We start from the raw sequence: 22,487 nt of genomic DNA, 5'->3' as shown, positions 1-22,487 counted from the left end.
ACCAAGGGTAGAGCTAGGTTTAATTCACTGAGACCTAACTGGCCCTAAGTGGAGGTTAGTGGCCTATTGCTAGGTGTAGGTACTTACCTGCCCTTACCAATATCCCATTTTCCAACACTGTGCCAATGCCGGCACCACCAACATTGACCACCGCTGTTCCAACTGCTGCCACCGTGGTAGCTCAAATGTCATAATCCGGCAGTTGGACCACCTAGGAGGTGGCGGTTGGACCACCAAAGATGGTATGACAATCCATAACCACTAAAGTCATAATCAGCCCCTAAACCTCCTTACTTTAACAAACATTTAAATCATAACATAACTTTTACAAATTTGAATAATAATATCAATTAACACAAATATTATTCATATAATTAAAGTACCATACAATAGGCCCGATTACAACATTAGAGGTCTGAGGACCGCCAATGAGGCCTGACCATCACATTACGAGGTTGACGGGCAGACTCAACAACCTACCGCAGTTTCCACCAGGATCGGAGATCCCGACGGGCTAACGGAGGATGCAGGTTGTAATAAGCCAGGGCAGCGCAGAACACAGCGCTGCCCTGCTGATTACAACCTTGTTCTCCACCAGCATTTTAATGGTGGTACCACTGCCATGAAAATGGTAGCAGGGAACAGATACAGGGGGGCATGGGGCCCCTGCACTGCCCATGCCCACTGCATGGGCAGTGCAGAGGTTCCCCTGCCCAGCATCCTCAAAATGCAAAATGTCTGCTGTGCAGGTAGTGCACATTTCGAGGGTGCTGATACCCCATGTGTGTGGCTTCATTGCCACCAGCTCAATTATGAGCTGTCAACAATGCTGCCGCCGCTTTCCTGCTAGACTGACCAGAGGAAACTTTGGGAAAGCTCTAATGGTGGAGATGTTGCCAGCATGACGGTGACCACCCCGCCGAGAGTTTGGGGGATGGGTGTTGCCATCTGCCAAACTCGTAATAGGGCCCTAGATTCCCACAAACATAACAGCTAACAATTAAAATGTAATAAAAATAAAGTAAATATTGCAAAATTAACCTATGAAATAATTAAAAAAGACAATTTAAAAAAACTGAAAACCTTTTTTTATAATTGATAATTACTTAAATACCTCCCACATTACTGTACAAACTAAACAACATAAACCTAAAATATAACTTAATTATCAATTTAAGAAAATAATGATCAATAAATTATTTTATTAATTAACTTCCAACCCTGTAACCCTAAAAAACCACAACACACACCTAATATATAATTTAAAACATATATTAATTTCCCAATTTCCATGATGAATTATCAGATGAATAATTAATAATAGTTTAAAGTAATTATGAATTAAGTTTAATTAATAAACCCCACAACCCGCACCTAAAATTTAACTGAAAAAATAAATTCATTAGAAAATTCACATAATTAAATATCAATTTGATCATTAATAATAATTAAAAATGAATTATTATTTATTTGTAATTAAATTACATCCCCAGAAAAGTGCAATAAGCAAATAAATTAAATTAAAAAAGAACAAAAAATTTGCAAACTATATTACAAAAACATTAACAATATTTATACAAACAACTTATAATATATACAATGAAACCATATACAAATATATATAAAAATAATTAAAAAAACAATGTTATTGACAACTATATTTTTGCAAATGATAAAAACAACATAGATATTTTTACCAACAATATTAATAACATTGATATTTTTAACATCAATATTTCCAACATAGATATTTTTAACATTGATATTACTTTCCTCTAAAATCAACTGTCTTGTTAACAATATTCCTGCATCATGATATTTGTGGATCACAATATTAAAAACTCAATATTTCGATATCTTGATATTTTAAATTTTGTCGTTCTTTTGTCCAAATACCAATGCTCATGTTACAATTTTTTAGACAAAGACGTTAGGTGATCAGCTCTCCATCTTTTGAATTTTTTTCTCCCATCATCAGTTGAGATCACGTGCATTCTACTAATTTGGCAAAGATAAAAAATATAATGCTAATGGCAAGTACTGTAGGTTTTGGATTATTATTTACACAAGGGTCCAATTAGCTTGAGTGATGTAAGAGGAAAAGTCAAGCTGAATAAATATTTTGAAAATCCTAAATTAACTTTTAAACCTATCTTTTGTTTGTTTCGATAAATGGTTCACTCATTCCACCACTTTTTCTTTCCTTCATTTCCTTTCAGAAAGTATGGTTTGGATGTCATGGTATTAAAATAAGGAAGATAGAATGGTGATATAAGAAGAAATAGACCTAATGATTTTTATGATATATAATCACTCAAGGTGTCCTACCCTGACTATTAATTTATTTTTTCGAGGACCGCACTCCTTTAAGGTACACCCCACCATGGTTATTTCTTTTGGCCAACAGCATTCTGCACGCTGTTACTTTTATGCTGCTACTAAGTGTGGAAATTAATGTCCAAGTACAACAATCAAAATTGTTTTTGGCTTAATTACTAATAGTGTAAGGTGAATCTCAGGAAGAAGTGAAGTGATGTTGAATGCCTTTCTATCTTACCCCAGTGATAACATGTATCAAAGCAGTAGCATGGCCATGTGGATAGATTATGATAGATCAGTTGCCTCTTTGTAAGCTTTAGCATTTTTTTCTGATCATCTTTTTCTTTCTGAGATTGTCATTTATTTTGACTGATCTTAAGCAGACTATGATCTTGCTTCCAAATGGCTACTGACTGCATTTTATTTTTTCGTATATGATGGAGTTTCTCTTTTAATGTTGTCATCTCAACCTCCCCGCCCTAGTGAGCATTAGAACACAGTTCCAAAGCACTAACAATGACATAATTTAGAAATGAAATACATTGCTTTCCAAAAGCTCCCATTGCTCCTTAATGAAATAATCAGTTTATAAAAATGATATGTTGTATAAAGCTATTTCTCATTGTTTATATAAATATGTGGGAGAAAACATCACTGTGTAGTGTCTGTGTTCATATGCATTAAAAGTACAATCAAAATGTAGTGTATTTTTACAAAACAAATGTTTCTGTACCACTAAAATCATGTCTGGTGGTAATATTGGGAAGTGAAATTGAATCTTGGCTTGAAGAAGATAGTTATCTGTGGATTGCCTAATTATGAAATTGTATGCATCCCAGAGAGCAACAGTTTAATTGGAGAACAACTCAAATTAATTATCCTTCTAACTTATAACTTTAAAAAGCAAAGTCTATATGCAGCTTCAGCTTCAGCTTAATACCCTGGTTTAGAATATTTCCTTGCGAGGCAATGTATTGTACTAGGCATCATTTGTGTGGTGAAGGTGCAGAATTAATTTTTTTCCTGCTTATTGTTAAGTCCAAAAACACATCGATGATTTTTAACTATTAATCTCAGATTAATTTGCATTTTTAGGCTTTGTGGAAACATAGGCAAGGAGTTGTGCATTGACACTGCATTCTGTTAGTGATGGATTTAATTATCAAATTGACTAATTAATCCATTAAGGTAAGTGCTCAGCTAGGTGATACTTGTAAAATTAGAATTATAATAACTTACATGCACTACATTGCCAAGAAATTAAGACATTTATCAGGTTTATGGTGAGGATTAATGTGGCACTTTAGCTGCAGTTAGCACAAGAGACAAATTCAATTAAGTAAAAGAGAAAAAATGTCAGCTGTGCAAGGATCCATGCTGGGTAGAGGGAAGGAGGACTGTGGAACGTGAAGGAGGAAGGGATGGGAATGAGACAGCAGTGCAAGAGTACTGGACAGAATGGTTAACTTACCATGGCACCAACGCCGTAGGTTGCTGCTGGAGCAAGTGTGTGGTGGTAGGGGTCTGCAGCATAAACTCGTCCGTAACTAAAATCAAGCAAAACTACAGATTACTAAACCAAGTAATCAATCAATAATGTAGCATTTCTACAATCTGTAATTGAAATATACATTGTCCTGTGTGAATATGTGTGGATGCATACTATTTAGTATTAGTAAAGCCAGTTATTTACAGATGTTAGGATTGTCATATAAAAGATTTTAATTACTATCTAAAAAACTACAAGAGGCCCAACTCACAAAGCTGTTTGGTCTCTGATGTTGATTCTAGCTGTACTAAAGGCATGATTTGCACTCAAACGTTACTCATATGTATTACTGCATCAATACAGAGTAACATCTGCTACAGCAATACATGGCAATAAATATGGCTCTATGGGAGGATATTAGATACCTCCGAGTGGGAATGCCACTCACAGATGGTGTGAACAGCCATAAACATTTGAAGGTAATCACAAACATTTTGGTCCTATTCCACACTGCAGCAGTTGGAGGTTTGCTTCTCTCATTGCAGGATTAACTCACAATTCAAGATGAGAATCTAGAGGGAACATCCCTCCCCTATCCAAGAAATTGGTGTGGGTGTAGAGAAAGCAGATCGTACAAAATAGTACGTGCACAATGCATTTTTTCTTGTACACTTCCCCGTGGCTACAAGTACTCAAAGGGCATTTATGGCTTTTCTACTACACAGGTCTGTGAATATTCAGCAAAAGCAGTATGTACTTGAGCCTCTCACAAGCATTGAGAATTCTTTATGTGGTAGTAGATGTATGATTTTTTTTTAAATCAGACATGTTATTATTGTTATTATTACTATTATCAAAATCCTTGTATAACTTCACCCAGATATTTAAATGTACAGTTAAAAATGTTCCCAGTTTGCTTCTTATGCTTTGTGTGTGTCAATAAAAAACACCTACATTCCAAATCTACTAAATCATTCAATTGCAATTTACTGGTTTGACTGCTGTTTGCCTTCTTTACTCACATAGGTGAGAATAAGCTTGGTTGAAACCATTGTAGTAAATCCACACTATCCCCATTTCTCGATTCCAGCCTACAAGGGGCATTTCATGTATGCATTGGTTCTTTATGGAAGAATTTTAGCCTCATTTTGAGCTAGGCAAGCAGCTAGCTAACCCGTTTACTCAATGGTAGCCTTTGTCTCTGCCTCTACAGCATAGGACCACCTAAAACATTTATAGTACCACCAAACATAATTAGAGAGCCCTGTCTCTCTGTGGTTTTAATCTCACCAACCTTTAGGTGACCTGAGTAATCATTACCATTTTAATATGTCTTCTTCATGAAGCAATTAATGTGGCGAAGGCTTCTACAATGTAATATAATTCTTTAAAAACCATAAAATTATTTCTGGAATTGGTAAATTTTCTTAAATTTCACTTTTAGGCTTCCTGAATTTGATATTACCTTGTGCCTGTGAATAAACATCAATAGATCCCAACCTACTATAGCTGCAGACACAAGAGGCCAAAGGAATTTGGGAGAAAAATGTGCACTTCACTTCAACGTGCAACATAATCAAACTCATGCAATCAAAGATAGGAAGACTGAATGATGATGTAAAGAAAATCTGTCATTGTGAAGAATATGTAAGCATTCCATTTATGCTACGTACAAAGCACTTTTTGAATAATCAGTAATACTTTTCAATTCACTAGGGCCCTCTATGGGATCTCAGTAAAATATGTTACCTGCTTTGATATTTGGAAATATTAAGGTAGCTGAATCCCTTTTAGTTTACAGTTAAAGACGGCCTGCAAATATCCTACCAACAGATACTTGAGAACTCACTACACTTCAGGGTAATGAAAGGACAAATAAAGAACATTAGAAAATGCTTTGCATAAGATCCATTTTTCTGCACAAAATATACTGTATCAAAGCTAATATATTCACTCTGAAAGTTTGTGCACAAAAAGGTCTGGACCATAACATTGCCAAATTTTAAATAAAAAATGTGTCAGTAAAGCTTATGCTTTGTGCATAGTATTTAAGTACTACCCATATATGATCCTGTTAGTCGTGCAAAGTTATATGGTATTCATTGTCATTGTTCATTTATTTACTTGAAATCCTACATCTCTGGATCATAGATCTTCAACCATGCATATACCGGTACATGTAAAGTTACTCTGTTCACTGGTGAATATGTGAAACAGTGAATATGAATACATTTATGTCATTTTATCATTTTACAGCTTCCTTCAGTTCATAAGGACATGTCACTGTGCCCCTAGGGGTGTTATGGTACACATTTAAAATAATATTTTACTTAAAAATGTAAATATTAAGAAACAAAAGCTGAGACAAAATGCCCAGTGGGTTTCACCTGAGGTACCAAACCTTAGGGGTTCATTACGAGTTTGGCAGTCTGACGATCTGACCGCAAAACTTGCAGGGATGAGGCGCCCATCAACCCGGTTGTGTCACCCCATGCCATATTACTATGTTCCCACCAGGCTGACCGGCCCTTAAAGGAGCTGGAGCCAATACCGTAGCACTCCATCACCCTCAGAATGTGCACTGTCTGGCAGGGGGTCCGGTGCACAGTCTTTCTGCCAGCATTCCATGGAGGTTGAACCACCTTGGAAAGACTGGCAGAAAGGGACTCAGGCTCAGCAACACCATGGCTGAGCATGAGTCAGACTGCCTTCAGCCCATCAGGAACCATGGGCCAAATGTAGGTAGGTTTCCTCATGTGAGGTGCAACTTGCGAGTCCCAGCGACTCGCAATTTGCACCTCGCAAAAGGAAATGCAGAAAGGTGTCTCAGACTCCTTCTGCAACTCGCTATGGGGTCGCCAAGACCCACCTCATAAATATTTATGATGTGGGTCGCAGTTTGCAACCCCATAGCGAGTCTAGGCACTCACGGGGATGGTGGCCTGCTGGAGACAGCAGACCACCATGTCCGTGACTGCTTTTCAATAAAGCAGTTTTTTTTTTTCTCTTTGCAGCCCGCTTTCCATAAAGGAAAACGAGCTGCAAATAGAAAAAATACCGAAACCTTTTAGTTTCGTTTTTTTTTAGAGCAGGCAGTGGTCCATAGGACCGCTGCCTGCTCTGAAAAAATAATTTTGTGAGCATTCACAAAGGGGATGGGGACCCCTTCCCGTTTGCGAATTAGTTACCATCCACTTCAAGTGGATGGTAACTGCGAGTTGATTTGCGACCGCTTTCGCGGTCACAAATCAACTCTACATCGCGGTGCGACTCGCAAATAGGAAGGGCACACCCCTTCCTATTTGCGAGTCTGAAACACATTTTGCGAGTCGGTACCGACTCGCAATATGTGTTTCTGCATCGCGTGGGGGCTTTTGCGCCTCGCAAACTGCGTTTTTCGCCGTTTGCGAGGCGCAAATGCCTTCCTACATCTGGCCCCATGTTCCTGGCTGGGACAGCGGTCCCCTGGAGGTCCAACCACCAGGATCGTAATGTGGCAGTTAGACAGCCTGGAGTGTGGTGGTCCAACTGCCACTGCGAGTGAGACTCATAATGAGGCCTTATTCAGGGCATGGCATAAATATTTGCACCAGTGTCGGTTGCTTTGGTGGCTTCCTTTGATTGTTTATGTTCATTCACATTTAAATTAAACTACCCATATGATAAAATGACACATAAATGCTATTCGACATAAAGATTAAACTTTACAGTATACTGTTTTTAGAGACATCAGATTGAATGAGGAGACACCTAAACATGCACTAGTCATTTCAAGAAGAATCCAGCACAAATGAAGTCCATATGACTCATGACCTCTCCTACTCAACAATGCAACACAATCTTTAGCAATATTATTTTCATCCATTTGAGCCAGAAAAGCATTGCTTCTGCAAGTTATGTTTCCAAATGTGTGCCAAATGTGATAAATCCACAACTATGCAGTATACACTGCGGCCACAGAACCACAGTAATCCACTGGCACACACTTTTTCCCATTGATTTATTAATAATTTATTCATGAAAGGTAAACAAAACCTATAATTCTAATCCACATGCATTGTTAGCTACGTGGTCCAATATTGGCATTGTTTAGTTCTTTTGATGACGTTTACAATCTACTCGGTCATTGGCCTTCTGGTGTATGGTCACCAAATATTCAAGGGAAATACTCATCCATATTATATTGTTGATTGTTATGTAGCCTAAATGTAGCCAATTCTGGGGTACCTTTGATGCATGAAATGGAGTGGTATAAAGCCCATAGTTTACAAGTGAATTTTTGAATAATAAGAACTATTTCACAGGTCCATTCGAAATACACACTGCACATGGCCAAAGGCCGTGTGCACCATGGGATTGGCTGCATGGGGGTGATGGTCGCAGGTCCTGGGTGCAGACCAGGTCCTGCAGCCAAACCCAGCCCCACATGGCCAAAGGGAATGTGCAGTAGTGGTTGGAATGACATATTTGGTTATCAAATATTATTTTACATTAAAAATCTTAGAAATTCACTGAATTAAAACCAAAGGTTACAGGTGTGTTATAGTTAGGATACAGAATTAAAACAAACTTTAGAAATTCACTAAAAAACAAAGGTTACAGGGACGTTATAGATAGATTCAGATTTTACACACACAAAACTATAGAAATTCAGCAGTTATAGTTATACTTGCCTCAAGAAACTATAACCCTTGCCATAAGGTAACTGTAACTCGTGCATTCACCATGCACTGCTAATTACCCCACATATTACATCACTCATGACATCTTCTATGACGTCATTGATATCACTGCAACATTTGTAATAAAATTATTGATGAGAAAACTGTGCACTGTGGGGGCACAAGTTATAGTACCTTAGGGCATGAGTTATTGTTTCCTGAGATAAGTATAAATATGACTGATGCATATATATATACCTATATACATAAATTGTGATGCAATAACACGTTAGTTAGAGCAATTTCACTAAAGCACAAAGAAAGCAAAATTCAAATTTGAGTTTGCTACAACAGTGCATAAAAAAACAAAGAGAGAAAAACACCTTTTTACTGCCCCACAGATTGCATGTAACAATTACTCTACAAAGGCAGACATCTCTCCTAATAGATATCTCCTCAGTGTGATTTTACCTTGCAGCACATATTTAACTCTTTCCTTCCTGGGTTTGGTTGAATACATTAAGAAAAACTTGAGAAAATACCACAGCATAATCTATATATGTAAAGGCGTGGAGTCCAATATGCTGTATATTCCACTGTTGAGTGTGGGGGAGGGACCATAACTCACCAGCGAATCCTACTGAATAAATCTTTAACTACTGTATGCATCACTTTCCCAATTGACTGCCACTCCACCCATTACAGCATAGGCCTGTGTCCTGCATGATGTTAATTTCTATAGAATAAGCCTGGACATATAGGCCCTAATTATGATCTTGGCGGTAAAAACCGCAGAGATCAGTGCTGGCGGTCAACAGAAGAAGCTGGCCGTATAGTGTTTTCCCTGTTGGAACAGGGCCTTAACATTGACAGCGGCTCCAAATGGAGCTGCCACCAATGTTGGTGTGCGGCGGGTGCAGCAGCACCTGTCGCGCAGATCACTGCCCGTAAATCGGGAAGTGACCTGCGCGATTGGACACTGCACGGTGGCCCCTGCAATACCCATGCCAAGAGCATGGGCAGTACAGGGGCCCCCAGAGCACCCCTTCCGCCAGCCTTTCCCTGGCGGGGGAACCCGCCAGGGAAAGGCTGATAGAAATAGAGATCATTATCCGTAGGGGAGCGCTGCTTGCAGTGCTGCCCTGTCAGACAATGATTTCCTCCACCGTCAGGCTGACTGTCAGCGGTAAATGCAAAAAGAACAAGTGATGGACGGAATGCTGAACAATGTCAAACATTCACCCCCAGTACAGAGATCTGGGCCTAAATCCATCGTTTTTTTGCTGCCCATGCCATTCCTGTTTCGCCTCAGCCATATGCAAATCAGTCTTGACCCTGTTCCCCATGGGAACAGTCCAGCCCGAACTACCAGGCCAGGTCTTCCCTGGACTGGAAACAAGCATCCTGGGACCGGTTTCAGGGTCATCTGACTATCAGCGGTAGCCTGGCGACCGAAGAGGGCTGCCATGGGCGGCCCCCCCTGTGTGCATTATATGGCGGTTCAGACCGCCGTGCCGGTGATGGTCCTTGCAGCCGCCGCTGGCATGGCGCTCTGAAGCGCCGGGGTTCATAATGACCCCCATAATGAGCTATACAAACCGACTTTCCCATGCTACAACCCCGCTGAAGCTGCAGCCTTTAAAACAGTCTCTTTTCCATCCTTGAGCCCTAACACCGACCCCTGAGATAACCCTCCCGAAGTAGCAGCCCTAAAAACAGTCCCTTCCACAGCCCCGAGAGTCAAGCTAAACTCTGTGTAACCCATTTCAAGTGGGTCTTAATTACTATTGCATGTATTTAATGAAGGAAATGCACTATGTCAAAAAGATGTGCATTTAATACACCTACACTAATAACATTTAAAAAATTGCATATTTCAGCACCTGATTATCTTCCAATTTTCTCCTCAGCTTGGTCATATTTTTTGCCATACTTTTCCCTCATTTGGCTCTGCATGTCATCATCCAAACTATAGTTAACAGTAGTTTTTCCACATTTTCACTCGAAGGATCACTTACCATTCAAGAAATCATTAGGAATTGATTAGTATCATAACACTTTAAAATAACTGAAAAGCATTCCAAAACATCTGGCAGCTCATTATACTATCATGTAACATGGTTTTGTGTTGGACATGTTTTGAAAACAGTTTGTCTAGCGAACAGAGGAGAACAATAAATATCTGAACTATTTAATTGTAAACCCTAAACTGACCACTCTTATGGTTGAATATTGCCGAACAAGACATGCTGCATGCATGGATCTTAGGATAAATGCACTCATGGTTGGAAAAAATGCAAAATCCCACATTTGGCACATCATTCCCATAGTGTGACACAAGGGTTACACAAAAATGTCAAACAACTGCCTGTTATAGTGTTAAGGTATCTTCTAAGTTTCATTGTATCCATGTATTTATTTGTTCCATGTAAGCAATGGACCTTTCAAAGAGATTCACAAATACTAGATTCCATTCTCCAGGTGGTAAGCTTTATTGCATTGTACATTCTTGAAATCAAATAAAAATGGTTACTTACAAGAATGTAACTCTATAAGCTCTCAAAAGACCAAAAGACCAATACCTTAGATGTGTCCAATGCGTTTGATTGAGTGTCCCATCCAATACTCCTTCTGTGTCTAGGGGAGACTGGCATCTGTGGCCAGGCTTCAGCCTGGTTTCAGCCCTTTTTTACCAACAGGAGATAGGTGGTAGCTCTAGACCAGTTCTCCTCAAAGGAAAAAAATCTTAGATTATGGGGTACCTCTGGGCTCATCACTTAGCCCAACATTATTCAAAATTAATGTATCCCCCTTCTTTAACTGATTGCCTTCTTCGGTATTTCTACAACTTCTAACAGTGATGATACCCAACTGATCTTGTCACTTGACACACATTTTTTGGGCTCAACATTTAATTGTAAAAACTGCCTTTCAAGTATCATCAGTTGGACGGAGCATAATACCTTAAAGTTCAAACACAGATAAGACAGAGATATTTATTTTTGGTTGCAACCGTTTGTCCTTCCCCCATATGAGGTGGCCCTACAATCTTAACCCTCTTCCTGTTAAGGTGGCTCCGAAACTTGGTGTCAAATTTGGCTGCTCTCTGTCCTTTTGCTCTCAAGTGTTATATGTGTTGGGTACTTATTACTGTTTAATCAAGTCATTACAAAACGTTTGTTTTTCTCCCTTTGACAGCAAGAGAAACAGTGGCTCTGGCTCTCATTTCTTCAAGGTTGATTATTACAACAGCCTCTACCTTGGGAGTAGTAAAACATGATGCAGAACTTCAAATGGTCCAGAATGCTGCAGTCAGGCTTGCACTAAAGCTTCCTCAGAATTGTTTGGTCTTGCAGGGACTCAACAAATTGCACTGGATTCCTTTTAAAACTCTGACCTTGGTATTTTTTCTTAATGGTCCCAAGTACCTACCTACTTGATTCACAAATCACAGGACTTCCTAACTCAAATTTGTCAGCTATTGCTCCTTACAGGCTTAAAAAAGGTAAATTCTTTACTGTGGTGGGGTCTAAAGCCTGGAACCAGCTTCTTGGATCATTGAGGTTCTTTGAGAATGAAACAGCTTTCAAGAAATGTTTGATAACATGGCTATTTTCTTTACCTGACGATGTATGTAAACAGTTGACTGAATGGCCTCATGTTTGATTTTGATCCTGGTCTTTGAATTCTAATGTTCAATTTTCTGGTAGGTTTAGCAACTAGTCAGATATCTGAATTAGTGTCAGGGTGCTTTTTTTAGAGTGACAGTCCACTTTATAAAAACCTCATTTAATTTAATTTCATGTTGTAGCCAAGGCACTGAAGCACGCTTAACAAATATACCCTGCCACCTTCACCAATCATAGTCAAGCACCAAGCCTAATAAACTGGTACACTAAAGGGAAGAGTGAAGCTCTCGCTCATTAAAGCGCTCTAACTAGTAAGATGAGGTGTTTTGTTGACTTTTGCAAACTGAATGCATCTCTATGAATCTATGTTTACTCTCATGCAATGTTAAACTTTAAATCAAATAATCAACCAAAGAAGAGATTAGCATTTGGTTTATATTACATCAATGCAGGTGCCCATACCTGTTTTAGATAGATGTAAGAAATGTTACCATAGTCAAGGTACATGGTAGACATATCACAATAAATGAAGAAAACATAAATGATGTTCAAGCTGTCTACTTATGGGGTAGGGGTGTAGAAATTGCAGTCACACCATTGCCAACAAATAATTTGTCTCAATTTTTGTAATGCGGTTAAAGAAGTCCAGAAATTGACATAATTGCGATGAAACACTGACGTATGTGCGTTTGTGTGTATGTACAAGTTCATGTGTGTGTGTAGATTGTATATGCATCTGATATAATTACACCCAACAGTCCATTAACATGATCTATGGCACTAGCATTTTGTAGACAACTATGTTATAACAAGCGATAATGAAAGACTGAGAAAATGGCTGATTCTAACAATGACTAGATGATTTTTATAAGGCACTTTATCTGTGTTTTTTTCTTCTATGAAAGTTCATGAAATGTCTGATTTACAAAATGGTTCTCCATAAATAGGTGTGACTTACTAAAAAAAGTCAGAAACATTTCAAGAGACTTTGCATCACCTTTCAAGTTTACTAAATATTGTAATTAAAGCAATAACAAACTATAAATAGTTTGTCATGTTCATATAAGAATTTCTTTTGCTATGACATATAAATTGATTCTGCCTTGTGGCGGATATCTTTACAATTAGTTGGATCCAGAAGAAAATTAAGCAGTAAGTACAAGTTACCATGACCTGTAAGGAAACATCAGGTATAATACCATGTAATAATACCATGTATACCACCATGTATAACATGTATAATAACATGCAACATTACCATATATAATACAGTGTAAACGCATACCAAAATACCACAATGGCATGTCATATATCATAGCATCAAGATGTACTGTACATTGTACTGAACATTCGTACGAACATCCTGCGGCCAGACCATATCCAAAAGTATCCCATACCCATCTAATAGGAACCTCCAAAGACAATGTATGTTTATTTCAATCTTCTCCATATCTTGGTCATAAATCAGATGACACCTAAATAAACACAGCATCATTCCACTCCACCGTGCTTGGGGTTTCAAATAAGATACTTTGTCATTTTTACATAAAAAAGCTGGCATGCATTTTAGCATGCACCCAAGTGTACAGTTAGGAATGTAATCTCATAATCACATGCATCTGCTGTTCCAAAACTCGAAAAGGACAGTGTAATTTCAAGCACCTAGTTAAAAAAGGATTAAGCAAATAGAAGCCTGAGTTCTGGTTTTAGTATATGCAACTACTGGAACAGTTATTCTTCCTATGAAAATCTTTGTAATACAACTAAGAGTATTGAATGAAAAGATACAAAAAGATACAACTGTTTAGTTTCATTTTCCTGACAACACAATGCCACGAGCTGACTCACAAGTGCATTTGAACTTTTTATAAAATAGCCATTATTATAATAAATTCAGGTGTAATATGTTTATAGTGATCATCTCACAGATTTCACCACCCTTACATTTTAGTTTGTTTGTATACGAAATATTTCTTGCTTAGTATATCCTTGACAAATGGTGTGCACCCTTAAGTCTATGTAAACATGAGGGATACAAAAAACTGTTGAATTTATCTTCAATCTATTGTTTTGTGGATTTCAAATGGAACTGTTAATTGTTTAGCCGCTCAAATGGTTCTATTAAAACAATATTCAGGCAGTGTTTAATCAGAATAAAACAATTTGGGTAGCAGGCAGATATGTATTTCTGATGGTCATGATTTAAGATTAGAAAGCAATGGGGTGGAATACAGAAAAGAAAAATGTGTCATACTGTATTCTCATCTGAATTGACACATCCTTGTGTGCACGGTTGCATTTCAAAAGTGTTCTGATCAATATAAATCTTCAATCATTTTCAATACTTTTACCTAAAAAACACACATTTGCATCACCTGTAAAACTAAAAAAAACAATAAACATGATTAATATCTTGTCTAACTTGATTTGCATCACATTGCACTATTTTTGTTAGGGAAAAATGTATTTTGTTTATCACCTTGTTCGGCAAAGCTTTATGGGAGTACATACTGACCCCCTCACTCATCTCCAGTTGTGCTGGGAAAGAGACTTTGAGGGGGGTGGATGAATCAGAGAGGACACTTGCATTAGAATACCCTGATCAAATCTCCAGGAATGTCAGATTCTAAAATATCACATTTTCCATCTTACATTACGCATAGCTCACCCCTGCTAAATTAAACTACATTTCCCCAGACGCCCAACTTTACTGCGCCTGACGACAATCTGGCAAAGCGGATCCTCCCCACCTTCTCTGGTCATGCCTTTCCCTCACACAATACTGACAAGCAGTCCTAGCTACCGTACCAGACGTCAATCACTGTGAGGGTTTGGACTTTTGGGAAACCTTCACCTGCAGCATCTAGAAGAGATCCAACGGGGAGAGGGTGATAGTTCAGTTTTGGACCTAGTATCCCTTAGCCAATAGAGCAATAATCCTCAAGTGTCATGTGCAACAGCCCCCTCTGGCTATGGCAGTATATGTTGGTCCGCTGGGGGGAGGCCAAAAGTATGGCACTTCTCTGAGAAGAGGGAGAGGCCTTCACAAACATCTAGTACCAATGTAGTGGGACACCATGCCAATCCACCTCCAAAGCATTATCAAGGATGACTGCTGCCCACAGTTAGTCCACAACTTTGTAAACATCTGATACATTACTACTGCATCATCCTCCAACACGCACACACCACAAAATTCTCCAGCCACTATGACTCCGAACTGGTGGTTGCTTCCTGTGCATCCCCTTATGCAACTCTAGCTGCAGTGCCTACAATGCCCCCCTGAGCCCATGTCCCTTCATGGCATCATGTCCACAAGCAGCAGCCCCCCTGGAATGCTTGTTTCCAAGCACCTCTGATATGCTTCTAGATTTGCCCCAGTTTAAATATCACCAAAGTTCTTCTATGATTATTTCATATCATGCAATGCTATTCATGCCTTGTGCCTCCAATGACAAGATTGTTAGGGCTGTCTGTATCATTGGTGTTTATTTATCCTTTACAATGCTTTGTGAACCACAGGGATAATGTTAATACTGTATGTAAAAGAATGCCTACTAAAATATATATTTTGTTTTATGCTTAATAAAGCACAAATATTATTCCATTTCCTTTTGCTGTGAAATTGTATTAGTTTATTCTCCTGGAGTAAGAAAAGATCTAAACCTAGCAGACGTGTCTATTCCCGTGAGACCTTAAGCCAATGTGTCAATTAACCTGGAATTACATTCCTTCCATATAGATTGTTCTTTCATAATTTACAACTTCACAGTGGAAGTATACAGTTAAAACTCCCAGGTTATTAGTACATTCAACCATATATGACAATTGTGAGCCATTGTGATCATCGCAGTCACGTAGTCAAGCCATCAACATTTCTAAAACAGCAATTATTTTCTAGTAAAATACACTGTACAAAAAGTTTATGATGAATTCATATGGAAGGTTAACCCATGCAATATGGATTGTTATAAGCCAAGTGTTCAAGTTTTTACATTACATGTACAACTGCATAACAGGTTTAAAGATTTTGTTCCAGAGATTGCATTGCAAGCTATCCACATGGTTTCTCATCACCAAACTACTACACGTTTAAGATGTTGAAATAGAATGATGTTTTCAAATGGACATTTTTAAAACATTTGAAAAAGGAAATGTTTACTAAAAATAACAAGAAGCTGGGCCCCTTTAAAATGAATAAGTTAATGAACATCATGAGTTTTGAATCAGACATTCCAAATTTAAATTTTATTTCCATTCCATGATGGAAGTGCAGGGAAGAGCAGACACTTTGGACTCAGGTGTATTTTTCTATGAACCTTTTCAAGCTATCAAAAGCAGTCCAATGTACTTCATTCAGGCACAGCACAGGAAAAATGTGTTTCCGTATGACAAACAAATTGCTTTGGATCAGATGAGTCAGATTTCAGTTATAGTGTCCAACCTCCCTTATTAGACTGTAGGCCAGCATACTGGATATTTCAAGATGAGAACCTTGCCTCCTTTGTTAACTAACACAAGACCAGCTGAGTAGATCATAAGCAGTTCTAGTCCTTGTGCTGACTAAATATTCAACCACCACCATTAGTAAAGAAATATGTAGGTACAGTCCAATGAGCTGATACGCAAGATATGAAAATGTACAGCACATTTATTTTAACCTAATTTAGCTTAAGCTTTAGAAAGCACTATACATTTTTCCCTAAAAGCCCAAAGTCTACATCTACCCAATACATAGGGTTTGAGACTTAACTTTCATGGACAGGATGTGTTCCACTTCTGATAAGGTGATGCATCTGATAATTAGAACAGGAACCCACAAGTGGAATGTCAACCTTTAGGACGGGGTGCAAGCAAATAAAAGATATATGTGTTTGTTAATGTCTACCCATTAGCATTAGCTTAGAGTTGCCTACGTTTATGATTTAACAGGTCCTTGGAAATTAATATTAGTTTGCAGTAAGTGAAAAATCAATGTGAAGTGCCCCTTTATATGATTTACCAAGTAAAAACAAATATAACATCAATATAATGCTACAAAGTGACAAATTTAGTAAACTAATTTGAAGATTCATTGTTTATCATGTTCAACTATTCTATGTATAGTTTACACAGGTTAGTAGTATGGTGATTATTCAGAGCAGGGCAAAATATAAGTAATGTAGCACATCATCACAACCCCACTATGCGATAAAGTGAATACACATAAAGAGTATGCACCTCATATTACTGACCAGCTAAAAGGTCAAGAGAATTATTAATGAGCCTATGTATGTGTGCAGCTTCTCCACTGCTTCCCTGTTCCACCACTACCCCACATCTCCCTCCACAGTGAAAATTATGGGGTTTTCTCATGAGCATAGTGTGGGCCAGATGGATAGGACCGACACCAAAAGGATGCAATTGGATTTCAATCTGTTGATTCAGGTAAGGATGATGTAAGATAATGGCTTTAAGTAGGGAATGTTGTCAAGATGAGGGGAAGGAAGTGGTTTGGAAGGGCAGAGGAAGTAAATGAGAAGGAGTGTATGGCAAAGAGGATGAAATAAGTAAGAGGATACATTCCAAGGTTGTCCTATAGTACAGCATACCTGGCTGAAGCACCAGCCAAAACAATATATTGATGCTCACCGAATATATGATCCAATAGAGACATGAGTGGATACATTACAACAATAAACATTACTAACTGACTTCAAACTCATTATTTATATTCCATTGTTCTGCTTTCATCAAATCCTTCTTGAGTCACTTTAAAAAGTCAGTTGTTTGACCTGCAGCTGGGAGCCTAATCTAGTAGTCTCAGAGTTCCTTTTTAATTGGCTAGTTTTTCCCCAAAGATCAATTAGGTGTGGTATGAATATCAATGCTGAAGGGTAAAGTGGTTGTTAAATGCTCTTTCTCTATTTATGAAGTTAGAAAGAGTCAAGGCGCTGTCAGGAGCACTTAACAGCAATTAAACCATTGGAACATTGAAAGCTCAAATGAAAATAATAGAGTGGCTTAAGGCCGATCATGGCTGGTATAGGCCTTTGTCCAATATTCCAATGTTTGTCTTTCAGTTTATTTTTTTAATTTAAAATATTCTACCTATTAGTGTCAAATGTTCTAAAAGCCCTAATAGTTTATCTGGCCCTAGCTACTCCAGTTATTATTCATCCTCTGTTGAATTGTCTCTTTCTGCAGGGTCAAACTTTTTGCCTGTTTTTCAAACACATTTTTAATGACTTTTTGAATTCTGAACACTTTACCACAGCTGGCCAGTGCTAAAGTGCATGTGCTCTGTACTCTAAATATGGTAACATTGGCTTCTCCACAATTGTCATATTTAGTTTACTTGTATGTCCCTAATAAAGTGTACTATATGTGTCCAGGACCTGTAAGTTAAATGCTACTAGTGGACATGCAGCACTGATTGTGCCACCCACTATAGTAGCCCTTCAAACATGTCTCAGGCCTGCCACTACAGAGCCTGTGTGAGCAGTTTTAAACTGCCATTTCGACCTGGCAAGTTTGGAAAGTGTACCCACTTGCCAGGCCCAAACCTTCCTTTTTATCACATGTAATTGTGACCCTAAAGTAGGCCCTTGGTAGCCCCAAGGGCACGATGCAGTGAATTAAAAAAGTTGGACATGCGCCTTTAAGTTTAACATGTTCAGATAGTGAAAAAAGCCTACATTTCTTTTTTACTATGGCAAGGCCTATCTCTCCCAAAGCTAATTTTTGCAAGCCTTTTTCACTATTCCTAATATTTTCTCCCCTGATCTACAGTCTGAATGGTGGTAAGATATTGCCAAACAAAATTGGCCAGATTATTCAGGGATTTTCAGTGAGGAAGCATTTTGCTGGGGAGCATGAGTGGTAAAAAAGAAAAAAAAAAAAATTCTCTGAGTTACATCTTAGCTCCACAAGAGGCCATATCTGTGCATCGTGCTGACAAGTTTAAGAAATAATAGGGTCTATGTATAATAAAATAACATTTCTATTATCTACCAGTCTTAATTGGGGGTGACTTTTACATTGTTTTGAATGAGGCACTTGACAGGAAATCTAAATATAAGGGGACTGTAATAAAAAATATGAGATTTAAGATCCCGGATCCAATGGTGGATGGTGATATTTGAAAGTGGTAGGGTGTAAAAGTCTGGGTACGACTTTTATGTAGCAAGTGAAGCATGTAAGCTCAATGGACAAACATGGGTCCAGGGTGGGTCCTCCTCCCAAGAAAAAATTTGAGAAAAGATTGACAAATAGTGCACTTGAAAATAAATAAATTTGGTGAGAAAGCAAGGCTTATGAAGCAGTGGAAATGTTTAGACTTGTAATATTAAACACATTAAAAACTGCCCCATATCTTATTGCATTAATATGTTCCCCCTTTACTGTGCAAATTGTACACTGCAACAACATCAGGCCCTTTAATGTGTGTGCTTACCCAGTGTCCTGCACTGCACTCAACATCAACTTTGGAAGAAAATTCTCTAACCATGCATCAGGAAGCGCCCACAGCTGCTGGGTGCAATCAGTCATACAGAAATATTTGCAGACAGGTCTTTAAGTGAGATTAGAAAAGTGGGAGGCTCTCTAAAAGGGAACATGATAACTACATTTCTGTGATCTCTGTAGAATGCCACCTGGCCTGTATTTTGGTTCCTCTCCGAGATAGTATTGCATCCAGAAATATAACACAACAACTGACATACACCTAAAACTTGTCTGTACTGTTGACTTTGTCAATGGTTGTTAGCTGTTTAAGATAAATGAGTAACAACAATGATTAGTTATAAATAATTAACATTGGAAATGTTTCAATTCTGAAATTGTGAGACTGTGAATTAAATATTATTGAGGCCTGTGGAAGGAGTAGGGCCGTCAGTTATGTGTGCTTTGTGTTAGGTATGTTAGTCAGTTTTATCTTCACATCTCATCCGTCTGCACATTTTCAACCTCTTCTCTCCTCTTTAGCACCCTCTTTTTACTCTCCCCTGAATGCACATTCTAGCATCTCCCTCATTTTACCACCCTAAACACACACTGCACTCATTCAGTGTTAAGCACCTTTTGCTTTTTCCTTCTAAATATTTTGACCACGGTGTACCCCCTTCACACACATTTACACTGAATTTCAGTTGCAACTAGAATGCATGACCATTCTTCTGTGTGCTCTGCAGAGACGCCAACCCACTGACAGGCCTTTTGCCTTACTTTCAGCCTCAGCACCAGCACTCTCAATCAAAGCTCCTCATAAACACCAAGCACAAGGCAAAGTGTGCACTATGCAAGAGTAATACAATGCACAGAAACACAGCATGATGAAACAGCTAATTTTCTTGTGGAATGCAACATTAAGTTAAACATGAGGAATAAGAGGAACTAAATCATTTTTTAGCATTCATTATTTGCATATCAATCCATGTTTATGGCATTAATGCTAAGGGCATGACGATAGGGCCAGTTCTAAAGCCATTCAGCAGATAAGTGCCTTTACTTTAAGCACATATTTCTCCCTTTGCACCTGACTCCGATATTAGGATCAATTTTGCACAGTAGCAAGAACCATGCTCATCTTTGGATTGATTTTGTGAGGGAACAAGTACAGCAGCTTCACTTCTTAAGGAGCCAGAGATTTGCAGCCAGGGCCTGGGGTGTCACTGTGGGGGCGGTTAGAGTCACAAGGGGGCTCAGTATAATAAAAATAACACAAGATTAGCATTATAACACTTACCAATACAAAAGTCAAGGCATCAAGTTACAGGTGCTTGCATCTACTCCTACTTCATGATGGAGGAGGAAAAGGTGGGATCTATGCCTCTGAATGATGGATGGCTGTCCTCACGCAGGGATGAAGACACTGATGCCCGAAACCATGACGCTAAAAGCATAATTTGCCTATAGTAGATACTGCCATAGACCACAATGGAAATAAATGGAATGGAAATGCTTCAAAGCAGTTAGCCCTGTGTCGTATGTCACAGTGTAGAAAGTTGATTTACTGACTGGTTTCCATCTCCTGCGTCAAAGCGAGGCAGGGCAGGCAGCCTAAGGCAAACAGACAGCCCTGACTTAAATGCATTGATTTGTTTAGAGTTAAGGATTGCATCTCTGAACAAATTGGTTTATTTATTATTTTTTTGCTGTAAATGTGTAGGAATTTCAGAGGGGCACAGCCTCTCAGTCCTAGATGAGAAACCGTTCCTGTACAGATATCCAGAGGGAGCTCAGTTTTACTGATATGGCTCGCAGTGAACTTGGTACTTCTAAAGTATTCACCTATTATAGTAAGAAGTATGGCACCCATGCTTGCATTGATTATTTCTTGCTTGACAATACCTTTCTGGATCCAGTAGAGGCTGTTCTTCATCACCCTCCTTTACTTTCAGATCATTGGGCAGTTACGTTATCAATCACATCCCCAATCAGAGAGCAAGACCCAGATGGACTTTGAATAGAACCTTGCTATTGGATGAAGGAAATCATCAACAATTGTGTCAAAGACCCAGCTCTACTTGAAAGAAACTCTTGGCTCTGCTAGCCTGGCTGTGACTTGGGATGCCTAAAAGGCATACATGCAGGTTTTTTCTAATAACTACGGCTACAGCAACTTGGCAAATGGCATGTATGGAGGAGGAGGATTTGCTATAGACTCTGGACATAAAATCTATGTCATTACAGGAAAAGGCCCTTTCTCCCACGGGCACCCTTGCTCAATTAAGCTATGAGGTTGAGCAGCCGCAGAACAATTCTAAGGCATTTTTTATTAGGAAAGACCATGGACAAATGGAAAGCGAGCGAATTACAGAACTTCAACAGTTGGGAGAACTGTGGGAAGCTCCTGGCATGGAAAGTATGATCTGATAATGCCAGGAACTACATTCATGTCATAGAACAGGCGGGAACTGCAATAAAGCTTTCCACAACAGCAGAAATCAAGAAAGAGATAGCCAGCAGTCTGCATTAGGTGTACCTGGAAGATCTAACGCCAGACCCCGATAACATCAAGAGATGGCTTCCCATGAAAGACCTTCCCCATCTGTCAGAGTCTCAAATTTAAGAGGTGGCAAATGAGATTACTGAAGAGGAGGTCGTGGTCCATCTTATGTCTTGGAAGAACAGCAAAGTTGCAGGCCTCAACACATTACCTGCAGAAGAATGGTAAAGCTGCAGGGCTCAACGCATTACCTTCAGAATTTTATAAAACACTTGCCCAAATTCTTGCCTCAGCTCTGTGCGTTATGTTCAACAAGATTCTTTTTCACAGCCTATTGCCACCTCCCTCCTTGGCTGATGCAATCATTGTCATGATTTTAAACCCAGGCAGACCATCTGTTTGTGCAGATTCATACGGCCCCATGTCTTTGCTAAATAATGATGATAAAATCTTCAAAAAAA

At 38.7% G+C, this 22,487-nt stretch overlaps 1 protein-coding gene across 29 annotated transcripts in view; it reads right to left on the bottom strand.

Moving 5' to 3' along the window:
• The window catches only part of RBFOX1 (RNA binding fox-1 homolog 1), a 788,453-nt gene that overhangs the window by 17,397 nt on the left and 748,569 nt on the right, over positions 1-22,487 (bottom strand). For all 29 annotated transcript variants that reach the window (XR_011199113.1, XR_011199112.1, XM_069210596.1 and 26 more), the window contains one exon: positions 3,791-3,866. Coding sequence is in view for 27 of the 29 variants with exons in the window: in XM_069210596.1 (XP_069066697.1) it covers positions 3,791-3,866 (76 nt within the window). In the remaining 2 variants the exon portion in view is untranslated. The remainder of the gene's footprint in view (positions 1-3,790; positions 3,867-22,487) is intronic.

The sequence above is a fragment of the Pleurodeles waltl genome, chromosome 10 (genome assembly GCF_031143425.1).
Source record: "Pleurodeles waltl isolate 20211129_DDA chromosome 10, aPleWal1.hap1.20221129, whole genome shotgun sequence".
NCBI classification, from domain to species: domain Eukaryota; kingdom Metazoa; phylum Chordata; class Amphibia; order Caudata; family Salamandridae; genus Pleurodeles; species Pleurodeles waltl.
Note: the sequence above shows the minus strand (reverse complement) of the source record. Positions and strands in the feature narration are given on the sequence as shown.